The sequence below is a fragment of the Pseudonaja textilis genome, chromosome Z (genome assembly GCF_049901715.1).
Source record: "Pseudonaja textilis isolate UNSWEBS1 chromosome Z, rPseTex1.2, whole genome shotgun sequence".
Lineage (NCBI taxonomy): Eukaryota > Metazoa > Chordata > Lepidosauria > Squamata > Elapidae > Pseudonaja > Pseudonaja textilis.
Window position 1 is genome coordinate 44,232,040 of NC_142008.1, and position 13,179 is coordinate 44,245,218.

Below are 13,179 nucleotides of genomic sequence, written 5' to 3' on the forward strand. Positions count from 1 at the left end.
AAAAAGAGAAGTAGTAACTGCTTTGATGCTAGCTGTACTGCTGGGATTGGGGGCTTCTGGGACGGCCACAGGTATAGCTGGCCTTGTTACTTCTGATCAGCATTTTCGCCATTTAAGCGCCACCATAGATGCAGATTTACGCCGCATTGAACAATCTATAGTTGCTTTGCAGAACTCCCTCACTTCCCTATCTGAAGTTGTCTTACAGAATAGAAGAGGTTTAGATTTGTTGTTCCTCAAGCAGGATGGGTTATGTGCAGCACTGAAAGAAGAATGTTGTTTTTATGCAGATAGTTCAGGAGTGGTTTTAGATTCTATGAAAGAATTGGATAAGAGACTAAAGGAAAGGCAAAGAGAACGAGAGGCTCAAAACACATGGTATCAGGGTCTGTTCAACTTCTCCCCATGGTTAACCACCTTAGTATCTGCCATTGCTGGTCCTCTTATTCTCCTACTTGTGCTCTGTACTATTGGCCCTTGTATTTTGGGCAAAGTTTTGGCCTTCTTAAAACGCAGATTAAGCCAGTTGGATTCCAACCTGTCACGAACTCAGAAACAGGTAAATAAAAGCAACCTTTGTTATCATTCTCCTCGGACTCAGACAACGATGAAATCATCAAAAGTGTTGGTAAGACATGCATCCTAATGCACTTGCAAGCCCCAGACTCGGAGGAGGAGGGAGCGAGCAAGAATTACCATTAGGTAGTGTTGATATCACTTTCCAAAAAATTAAAACAGAGGAAATGTTGCAATGTACTGTTACTGACTGGTACGATAAGTGATGGATGGACAATGGAATGTAGCCATGTGATAAGGTGCTGTGTGAAAAAAAGTACTAGCTGGAGAAGCAGAGAAATGAGAGTAATATGGGAGAAACGAAAGTTATGGAGATAAGAGTAACTGGGAGAAGCTGAGAAGTAGGAGCATAAGATATCAGCTATGGCATAGGTTTGCATTAGCATAATTATGTAGAAAGCTTCTTTGTCCTGCTATGACGTATGCATGTAGCCTATAAAAGGAGTACCCACCTGCCTGTTTAATAGGTCCATATGTTATGGGACGATTGCTAAAATTCTTAAAGGGTCGCTTACAAACACTTGATAGTGAAATCAATAATACTCAAAAAACGGTCAGTTTTCTCACATCTGTTATTGTATCCAAAGATTCCGTTAAACAGCCTCTGCTGGAGTGGTCTTCTGACGAAGAGTCAGAGAATGAAATAGATACAAATGCCTCCTATGCTCCCAAAGGAGCCCTATTGGCTATGAGTGATGAAGAATCAGAAGGTGAGTGTTCCTCCTCGTACGAACTGGTGCAACAGGGCCTCAGCAAACCGAAGGGTTTGTTGCCACCCTTTGAATCCATTTCAGAGGAAAAAGGACTTTACCTGGAGACGGCATCACAAAAATAATAAAAAAGGAGGAATTGTAGCTATTCCACCATTAAGCAGACATTGCCAAACACGGACAGAAGGATATTTTCACATATCTGATGACCCTGTTTTAGCCAACCGCAAAATGTTTTAGTACGATCGCGAAACAATGACTGTTGGTATTCTCCGTCCCAGGACACATTAGCTAAGTATGATAAGTATACTTGCAAGCTTGCAAACTATCACATACTTTGTTCTTTGTTCTTTGTTTATGATTTCTTCCATATAAGGTAAAATTCTGCTACCTCCCTTGTGCTCCCCTGCCCGCTTGAAAGAAAACAATAAAAGAGGTTTGTGCAAAGCAACCGGGGCTGCCGCCGGGACCATTCCACCTGCCCCGGGCGCAATGTGCTCCCTCCTTTGAAGCAATCGGATGTCTGGTGTCTGTTATTGGTATTCACCCTTGCGAGGGTCCCGCTAAACTTCTTCCCTGCGGGGAATTCCATAGGCAGTGGAAGGACGCCGACGGAACAACGGACCGGTCGCTCGGCAAAGTGGGACCCAACTCACTGTGGTCATTTGAAGAGGAACTCTTGCACTACCGCAACAAACTCTATGTCCCGGCAAGGCCACTTTGGGGTCTTATCTTGTCGCAGTGCCACAACAATCCTGCGGCAGGGCATTTTGGCCTGTTCAAGACATTGCACCTTGTGTCTCGGACTTACTGGTGGCCCCGATTACGACACAATGTGCAGTCTTATGTAAAGTCTTGCATGCGATGCCGGAAGGCTAAGGCAGATTATAAGCAAGTTGTGGACCGCTCTTGGAGAGCGCCGCTGCCATTGGCTGTGGGGGATTGGGTGTGGTTGTCTACTTGGTATCTTCTATTAGATCGGCCAGTGAGGAAGCTTGACCATCAGTACCTTGGCCCGTTCCCTGTAGAGGCGATGGTCAACCCAGTCGCCTACCATCTGAAGTTGCCTTGTTTGCTACGGGCCCATCTGGTGTTCCATCGCTCCCTTCTGGTTCTCGAATGGCCAGCCTGTCTGCTCCGTCAACCTGACCCTTCCCTGCCAGCACCATGTGATGGAGACAATTCATTGGAGTATGAAATCGCCAGTATTCGAGACTCTCGGTGGTTGAAAGGGTGATTTCAGTGCCTGATTGAATGGAAAGGGTACAGAACAGAGGCATTTATGTGGACAGATGCGACTTCCATCCATGCTCCAGATTTAGTGAAAGCTTTTCACACTCAATTCCAGTCTCGGCCACATTCGAACCATCAGACCCGGGGCAAGGGCCCTGTGGATCGCCGGCAGCAATCAGGAAGGCGACTTGGGAGTAAGAATGCTAATTAATGGCCCCTCCCTCTAGGGAATATATAAGCCTGGTTTCAAACAGCTCTTGCCTTTGCAAAAGGCAAAAGTTTGAAGGAGTTAATGTGATGATTACAGACCCTGATTTATTGGACTAATTGACTGGAAGCCATCTATTATCTACAAAGTGGGTTATTTGTGGAATAAAGCCATGAACATTTCAGTTTTGGAGTTTATCTATGTTTGCTTTTGGAAACTTCAGCTGGGACAGAACAGAGCTCCCCATGGAAGAAGCCAAGAACCGAGGATAAATGTAATGGAGGTGGGGGTGACAGGCTGTGTGTCCCTCCACAAGGAGTGTGAAGGAGGCAGACACCACACCTCTGAGGAAAAGAGGAGTTGCCAAAGCCCTGGCTGTCACCCGGGAGGGGACCACGGAGGGACCCATCACACGCCTGTCGCCCCCACCACCACTTTTGTCCTCGTTCTCAGCTTCTTTCTTGGGGGCGCTCTTAAAGTCGATCTTTAAGAGCTGGAAGGCATTTTATTAGATCATCGCCAACTTATCATTGGGAGAGTTGTAGCCCCTGAATTCATGAGAAGTCTTGAGCAAAGTTCTCTGACTTTTAACACACATCCGTGTGGTGTATGCCTCCCTTCATGCTCCTTGTGCCTTCTGGGAACGCCTAACCGGAGCAAGAGAAAGTGAAGTTGACTGCTATGAGGCAAGCATCTTGGCTTCCCTCTTGCTCCTCACAGTTGCCCTGAACCAGTGCGGTTCTTTACTTTGATGGACAGACGGCCACAGCAGCACCCCACAGCAGCAACAGGCAGCACTGCAACAATGAGGTACAGTAAGATTTGTTGGTGCAAATTTATCTCCAAGAGGCTTCTGGCAAAAAAGAAAAAAAAAACCAAAAACCACCCCAAAGCAAAACCCATTTGGCAGGCAGACTCAGAAGGCAGTCACAATCTTTAATTGGACTTTTTTTTTGTCAGCCCAAGGGCAGAAGAGTGGGAGGAACATAGGTACATAGGATATCACCCTGTCTCTGCAGTGAGACAAGGTGGGATTCAAAATATTTTATACAATACAATCAATGTAACACTTTGCCATTTCAAATATTTACTTCTATATAATTCAATCATACAAAATCATGATGGTGCCTTTCCTATCATGAAATATAAAACTGCTGAGATAGATGTTAAGAGATTATGCAGCTTCAGAAAGGTTTATTAGAGTCCCCCAATATCAGAATTCATGGAAATTTCTTTAATAATAATAGTTCTTAAAATGTCTGCAAATGGGCAATTTGTTTTAAATAGAGGCTATGATAGGGATTTTTAATAATGCAATATGGATTGTTATTCCTTGTAATGCCTTCACTCATGTATGCATTTGTACATTCCCAAATTCAGAAATGTATACTACATTTTGCAACAAATGCAGTCACGCTAAAAGATATTTTGGGATTTTAAGATTCTTATAACCTGATGATTCTAAGAAATATTCTTCTGTTGCAATCAATGTCCATTATGTATTAACTACAGTGTTTTATTGAACACATTGATTGTAAAATACCACACAGGGAACAGCTAAGTATAAATAGTGTCTAAAAACATTTTATTTTTAATGTGCTCTCTCAAGAATTTTCTGTGATTCATTCATAGAGAAATACTTCATTGAATAGAATTTTCCCCAATGTATGTTGCAGCTTGTTAACAAACTAGAAGTACTTCCTATGAAATGGCAAGTGATGTATTTCACATTTTCAGTTTACATTTTTTAAGTATCTCTGAGGTTCAGGAAAGAATGACACTTGGTTTTCTTTTAGACTCATCGATTATCAATTTTTCCTTCATAAAACTCTGACAAAAATAAAAAGTTATACTCAAAGAAAGAATATGAAGATGGCAAGATCATATCCAGAACTGTGTTCACTAGAAGGGAGAGGGAATTGGTCCCTGAAAAGAATTGTGTGAATGAATGTGAAAAATTTACTTCTGTCTCTCTACTGTTTACAAAAAAAATGAGAATACATTTGAGAATAAATTGAGATTAATTCTCAAAATCGAATAGATCCAGATTTATTAAGCAAAATCTTGTAACATAGCTCACTATAAAACATAGGGCTAAAAATGAGAGTAACAGAGAATTACTCAAAATGACAGTATAGCAAAAAAATAAGAATAAATAACAAACTTCTAAAGAAAACGAGTTATCAAAAAAGGGCGGGTCCTCCCTTTTTGTAGAATTTTTTCCCCCAGAGAATATTTCTACAAAGCAAAGCAATCAATCCGAACAACATGTATATTGCTATTTCACTGTGTAGATTACTGGTTTTCCTAAGACAGCATGCACAATCATGTAATTGTAACATAAGCATGTATTTTGACTGCAGTCATGGAGAACATTCTCCTGGAATCTAAACCCTGTCAAAATGCCTTTCCCCTTCCTGTTTCTGAGTACAAGCAATACTGTTGCATTCAGCTCAACAAAGCTATTCACCACAAAATGATAATGGCCTGGGATACATATAGTTTAATAATATCTACTGAACTCCAATAAAAAGCTGTACTTTACATTTTATGTCAGATCTTTTAAGTTCAAGATTATCTATTATAAGGAGATGAACAATTAGTCCTGACTATCTCTTTGTTATGTAGATTTGCCTGCACAAGATGAAATGAGACTCTCCAGAACACCAAAAAGCAGACTTTTGGTCTTGAGAAGGTTCACCACAAATACTCTTCATTAATAAAGATTAATAATTTTGAAAGTACTATTAGTATTCTTATTATTTTTAATAATAATTTATGCTGTGATATGGCTTGCTACTATTTTATGTTATTTCCCTCTCATATTAACATAGAAGGTGATAATAATATTGATATAGAAAAGAGCCTTCTCTGCCTGAGACCTCAACGATTTGTCTGTTACCTATACAAAGAAGGGGAAATTAATCAATTGGAGGGGTAAAACAGAATCCTAATTTCCCAATACATCTTAATAAAATTGTTAACCTATAATTGTATAGAAAAAGTTGAACACTTTCTATTTATAAAAAAACCTGTCAGTGTCATGAAACAAGCATCCCCAACCCTCAAGTTGCCAATCTCAATGAATTCAGCAGAATTCATAATGGTGCTGAAATTACAAAATTATATTATACCTTAGAGAACTAAATGTGGCATCTAAATGTTGTCAGTTCATATCCAAGGAAAAAAAAAGAAAATGATATTCTTCTTATCTACCCATGATGTTCATAGAAATAAGAAAGCTGCTGCTTTAAAGATGGCAATTTAATGCCACAATATAGCAAAAAGCTAAGCAAAAAAGTTACTTTAGGTTTAGGCATAATCTATAGCTTGTTGGAGCTTATCTCTCTTACAGTCAGAAACTTAATACATTCTTTCTTGACCTGGCACTTTATAGATGTGATTTCACAACACCCAAAAGACAGAAAAGGCCTATAGAAGTGAAGGAAACCTTCATGTATATAGGGTATATTAAAAATGTCTAAAATTTTATATACATATATAAAATTAATGTTTTACATAAAATTATCTTTTAGCAGAAATTAGCAAGGTTTTCAAAAAGATTGAAACCTATTCTAAATGGATTATTTAGTATTAAATACCTGCATTAAAAATGAAACTTTAATATGGTATTTTCTTAGCCACAGTTATCCATTTCTTTATATCTTATTCCTTTAAATAAAATGGCAATGTCCCATGTTTATCCTTTTCTCTAGTCAAAATTGTCCCTAGCTAAGTCTATTTCATTCTACATGATTCCTAATACAGACAGGTGAATGACAAATTTTAGTCTTTTGAAAACGTGACTGACATGGTTACAAAAATAGGCAGAGAAAAATGGGGATGTCAATCAGTGCTCTGTACATGTTTGGTACTTGGAAAAAGAGATATAGAATCTTCCAATTTTAATGAAAAAAATGTTAATCATGCGTATTTCCCCTCAAATTAGTTGAGTCAATTTAGGAAACATAAATATGTTTAAAGTGAGAAAGATTATAATGCATATTCAAATTAATGCATTAATAGCTGATTTATGAATACCGGTTTATGACTTTAGAAAGACTTTGAACAGTAAAGCTATGGTGAAGAAATATTAAGCTTTGGAACAGGGTTCAAAAATGCAAACATTGCTAATGGTTCATTTTATTTGTTGGAGAACACAGGACTTATACCTAGTAATATACTGATCCTGCAGCTGTGATCAGACATAACATAGATCACAGGTCTTTGCCAAGATCAAATGCAAAAGTATTGCATACCTCAGTACTGAGAATCTATTCTAAAAGCTCAGCTGGCAGCACATTTCATACTACCCATTTTAAAGGGGGCACTTCAAGAAAAGCAAGCAATGTGAGTCGATTACAGAAAATTCTCACAGCTTATCAGCAAGTGTCAATTTGCTTAGCATAACACTATAACCTCCCTTCTGTTTACTGCATGGTGACAAAATACTTTGGGTTGCACTTAATTTCTTACAAATCTCTGAAAACATTGAGCTGACTGTCTCACACAAAAAAACTGAGCAAGAATTATAGCTTCCCACTAATTTCCCAATTCTCCTTTGTGGATCATACAACAGAACATTCCTCATTTGTAGGAAAGGTGTTCCAGAAATTTTAAAAAGTTTTCTTAAGATGAGTACATCATTCTCAGTGCTAGATATTCTCAGGATAGTAGTGTAACACTTTAGCCAAAGTAAAAGAAAAGTGCTATATGAAACATGCTGTTCTCATAACCAACTTCCTAGTTCAAATCAAGGGAAACTAATATTAGAGGAACAGAAAACCATCAAAGAGTTCATCCTGAAGTTCAAGTTCAACTTTGGATTTAATATTTAATTAAAGAAATCTGTAGCCACAACTTCAGGAGTTCCTTTCTCAATGCTGTGTATCACTGCATATCAATCAGCTGCACTAAATTTTTGTTAAAACACTAAGCTACTGAGAATGTAAAATATTCTCCTTTTAAATACATTACTTCCTTTCCTACATATCAGAGTGGTAAACAGTAATTTTATTATATTGTATCCTTTGCCTCCAAGAGAGTTCCCCTTGTTGGAGCACTCTAATCCACTTATTTTGTCTATCTGTCAGACGCAGATGTTTAAAGTTTTTTTTTTTTTTAAAAAAGGAACTTCCTAGCTCCAGCATCTTCCTGCAATAAATGCAACCAACCATCTTCAGCTGACGAAAGGCTTCATCACACCTAAACGCTGAACTGCTCCCAGGCGTCAGAAGGCTTTTTTTTTTACACGCACACTTATTACGAATACCAGATCTTCTCTTCGTGTTTCGGGTGGGGATATTATCCCCAATACTGGGAATATGGCAGGAAGGGGAAAAATAATATACTCAAGAGAAATCCAGAGCTCTGCAAAGAAAGCAGCTTTTTTTCCTCTGTAAAAGCTCTTTCTGTAAAGTGGGAAGGTGGAAGAGTTTACAGAGAGCGCAGCGAATCCTTAACAGAGCAGCGACGCCCGGTAGTGCCTTATGGCATTAAGTTTGGTTCTAACTTCCCACGCTTCGCCACCCCTGCGACAGCGGTTGGCACCCAGGTTTTCTTTGAAGGTGGAAGGGCGGGGGTGGCACGGGGACTGGCCGTCGTTCCCTCCGCAGACAGATCAACCCAGCAAAGCTACAGTACCACCGGCAAAGAAAGAAAAACAGCTTTCCCGAGACAATCGACGTCTCCTTTGGTCTCAAGGGAGAGGGAAATAACTCCACTGTCCTTCTCGAGGGCGAAGTCTAGGCGCAGCCACAGAAAGGAAGGTGAGAGCTCAAAACCCTCTCCCAGGTTACCGCTGACGTCCGTCGCGAAAGAAGGAAGTCGGAGTGGAAAGTGACTTACCAAAATACATTATGTTTCTCATTAATTGGGCACTCCAGCTTCCACCGCAGGGTGCTGCTCAGCATTAGCTCCCGCGCCAAGCTGCTGCCGCCTGAAGCAGAGAGAGTCTGTCTCATCCTACATGATGTGGAAATTTCCAAGCCTACGAGAGCGAGCGGCGTGAGCCTCCTTGGCTCAGGGCTTGAAAGACAGGCTTTTCCCCGATACAATCCAGCTCTAGTTTAGCGTCGACTCCCGCTGCATGCTGTACTGCCCAGTCGTAGTGTAATCTGACTCCTCCTTGTGATGTCCTTGCTGTGACATCAGGACGGGGAGTACTACTAATAGAGCGCGCGCTATTTGGACGCCGCTCTTTCTCTGAGGATCGGGGGAGGTGGGAACTGAGACTAAAGGGGGAAGCCGATGCTCCTGATTAAGCTGCTACGTTACCCACATGTTCTCCCCGCCAAACCCCACAACTAGCATCAAGTATGGCCACGGACACAATACCTTCCGTTTCACAAGGGGGAGCAACTTTAGCTGCTCTTCACCATAGAGAAGACCAAGTTCAAAAGAGCAGCGTTCTGGCCAAGCCAACAATAGCCTTCAGGGGAAGCCTGCAAGCAGAGATGCACATTAGGGAACAAGGCTTGAGAATAGCACCTGCCAGCAAGGTGCTTCTCTCTTACAATCAGAAAGTTAACACGTTCTTCATTGACCTGGCACTTTATAGATATGATTTCACAACACCCATTATTTAAAATCTAACTACTGGTTTCAGGTTGGGGGAAAGTTGTTCAAGAAAAAAATCAAGCAGACAGGGAAGGTACATAAATTCTAAAAATAAAAGAAAGTGGGGTAAAAGTACCATGGCATTCTACACATTTTGGAATTGCCCTACCTTTCCTCAAGGCTGCAGAATCACAGCTACTATAAGACAATGGAGACCAATAACTAATTCGAACACAGAAACAAATATGTTTACTCTTTTCCAGGATACTTTATCCTATTTTCAACAAGCCTTGTCTACCAGACAATGCTTACTCACTCTTAAGAAATTTAGGGTTCCTCTCCTAAGTAAAATGCATAGGGATATTTTGCAAATATCCCTAAGCAATCTTATATGTGGCTGCTGTTATTTGGCTAAATAAAATTCTACATTCAGAAAAAGTCCATTCTTTATCTGAGGATAATTAAATTTCATAGGATACCTTTGAGATCTTTAGCATGTTCACAGAAAATATATCATTTAAAATCCTTGAAATAGATATTTTCTCCCCTCCCAGTTCTGTTTCTATGTGAGATAAATAATATTGATAGCACAGTAGTCACCAAAGTCTATGGTGCTGTCACAAACCTTTGAACAGGATATTATGAAGAGATTCCTATTACCACTTTCAGTCCGTATGTTTGCAATTAATAAGAGGAGAGAAAGCTTTATCGTGATAAAAAAAGAATTTGAACCTTTTATCACAAGGCTACTGACATGCCCAGGTGACATTACTAGGAGATTATCATTATTTCATTATCTTGTCTAGAAGACAAATGCAATGTATCCAGACAGTTCACACATGATCTGAGACATTATTACAATTGGCATCTGAGTTACCAAGATCAGAGACACAATTATTAACATGCATTTTTACTTTTAAGACGAGATGCTCTAGGTCAAATTTTGATGGAAACTAATAAGACTGCACATGGAAGACTATGTTGCCTACAGACATTGTTTTACAATAAAATCAATATAAAGTCTTTGAGTAGCAATGATCATTTTAGATAAAGGAAAAAAAAACAAGAGAAGGGAAATATACCAAAATATTTTTATCTATTCAGATAGGATTTACTACTTCAACTTCATTTTTCTAATTACTTCATTTATATCAATTAGGCTTAAAGAGGTAAATAAACAAAATAAAAGCAATTACTGCTAATTAATATAATCCTATTAGTTGATAAAATAGAACAGAAGAAAAGAGGTCCAAATAGCCTTTGCATCAAAAAGATGACAAATGTAATATACTTAAAGCTTGTGAATTAAGCCCTGCTTAAAGATACTTTCTTGTTTAACTCAATAGTGAATGTAACACATGCATCAAACAAGAACAATACATGATTTACATATTCAGTAAGCAAAATAAATGTATAATAGTTGTAGGAGATCATTTAATTGATTGTACCAAAATATTTAGGAATAGAATGGAGAAGTTGATATGGCATCCATTACTTTATCCATCAAATAAGATATTTTTTAAAATGATTTCAAATGCTAGTGAAGCAGTGGCTCCATCTAGGTATAAAATTGTGAATGCTGTGAGTTTCTTGGTGATGAATGGTGAACTAAGATGTCTCTGAATAAGCCTTGTGCTCTGGACAACTGCTCCTCACAAGTAGATTACAAGACAGCAATTTTCTGTAGGATTGATTTCCAAGAGATAAAGGGAACCATCATGTCCTTAACTGCTTCAAATCCTTTTAAAGAACACCAAACTCACTCACTTTTTAATTACTTTTAGGAAATACCAGTTTACATAAAGACATTAGACATCTTCAGGCAACAAATTTGAAAACCCACTTGGTGAATTAAGTTTATTTGTTAAATAAAAGATAAACTAATTATATGGCTAAGAACTTTTTAAAAATTGCAAAAATTTAAAAATTTATTTAAAATTTAAGAATGTAAGAATCTCATTAATAGCCTGGCTAACCAGCATTGTTCCTATCACCTCAGCTCTGCACACCCTTGGATTTTGGGGAGGGAATAATTTCTGCACTGGCCATTGGTGGCTTCACTTATTCCCTGGAGCCTCAAGGCTATGTTGGTACAGCTATGATTCTCAGTGCCTGAGCTCAGCCAGCTGCCCATCTGGTTATTCCAGGTGCAGTTGTTCAATCAAGGTGGAACTTGCTGCTTCCTAATCTGTATATTCAACAGCCCCTGTGCTCACTGCCATGTCTCTCCTGGAGGTGCCAGGAACAGTTCATCTTCCTTCTCTGAACTAGCACCTGAAAAGGAAACGCATCTAGAGGTGCACTCATCAGAACTACAGGAAAGTTACTTTATTGTTGTAAGATTTAATAACACAATCATGGAAAACTACCAGAGTTTTCTTCCCTTTTTATACCAAGTAGAGTTAAATCATGATTATTTTGAATTTTTTCTCTCTTTTCTTCCCCTTTCCCAAAACTGAGTTTTCTTTTATTTATCCATAATAGTTCTTGCAATTTTTCATCAAGTTTATCTCCATATTCCTCTAAATTCATGTTTTCTTTCTGGATCAGCACAATGACTTCAGTTGCATAAAACATGTGGATTTGGTCATGTGGATTTTTGTATGAGCACATGCCTCATCAAAGTATTGCTGAAACAACTCATTGTAACAAAATAGTGAAGTGGCTTATAAGATCGATCAAATTGACTTTGATTCAGTTCAACAAATCTCTTTATACATGAAAGTGCTATGAAAAAGTAACACTACTTGAATTCTACAAAGCATGTTGCATCATCTTGCAATCTCAATAGCTCTTCTGCAGAACCTTTTTACAGGTACTGAAATTGACATAGATGGAAACAAAACAAAGCAAAAAGTTGTTACTTAACTCTAGGGGCCCTTGCCCCTAGAGTTAAGTAACAACTTTGTGAAACTATCGGTAACTTAGGGCAAGCCATCATCAAAATGAAATATCTACTTGAAAATCTGTGCAATTCTAATGGAAGGTGTCTACAAAGGATTATCCAGGGTTATTGGATTTTTTGATAAGCTAGGTCTGGCATCAAAATTGCCAAAAAAAATCCAGTCAAGGTTCAGATATCCTACATACCTACAACATAACAGATATACTCTAGAATAAGCTATCCTAATCTCTTCCTCTTTCCACTATTCCATTCCAGACTATAGTGTGTCATATTTCATTCCCTTCCTTGGAGTGTGGTCTTCCTTTATACATCCCCTTATAGACACATTCTAGCACAGCAACTGATATGGTATAATAAAGTTGAATAAAATGCTTCAAATAAATCTGCATTTGTAGAACTATCAGTGATTCCTGAAGAATAGAAAAACAAAAGAAATCTTAAAGGAATGTAATCTTGAAGCTAAAATGCTCAGATTTTGGAACATTAAACTACCTCATGCTATAGCACCTGTTCCATAGAGCAGTCCTGCCTGAAGTTTCAAAGGTGATGGTTTCTGGCAGCCCAAGAAAATTCTGGACCCAACTGAGTGGCCCATAACTAGTTTATAATGGCATGACATCAACCTGCTGACTTGCTCACTGAAAATAAAAAGCCAGCTGAACAGCATGCTGTTTAACAGATGTGTTGTGTACTTCTATGTATTTTCGACAAAGCACAGGAGTTTTATCACTATTTTTTTTCTATCCTCATTGGACAAAATTTAAAATAATTACTAAATGTGATGCTTTGCTTTCTTTTTACACTTGAATCAGAAGTGTCAGTTCCAGAACTCTGCATTATTTGTCACCATGAATACTACTTAACTGCAGCACTACCCAAAGGAACTCTGCACAGTCGCCTGTGAATACAACTGGAGGAACTTAATTAATCTTCCTGTCACTTCCATGATGCTTTTCATTAGTTTGGCTTCTATCTGATCAACTGGCCCT

At 38.7% G+C, this 13,179-nt stretch overlaps 1 protein-coding gene across 3 annotated transcripts in view; it reads right to left on the minus strand.

Annotated features, from left to right (window-relative positions):
* The window catches only part of ZNF385D (zinc finger protein 385D), a 218,807-nt gene extending 209,871 nt beyond the window's left edge, over positions 1 to 8,936 (minus strand). For all 3 annotated transcript variants that reach the window (XM_087917076.1, XM_087917078.1, XM_026708235.2), the window contains exon 1: positions 8,575 to 8,936. In XM_087917076.1, coding sequence (XP_087773202.1) covers positions 8,575 to 8,690 — 116 coding nt within the window. In that variant the 5' untranslated portion in view covers positions 8,691 to 8,936. The remainder of the gene's footprint in view (positions 1 to 8,574) is intronic.
* Positions 8,937 to 13,179: the final 4,243 nt, after the last annotated feature.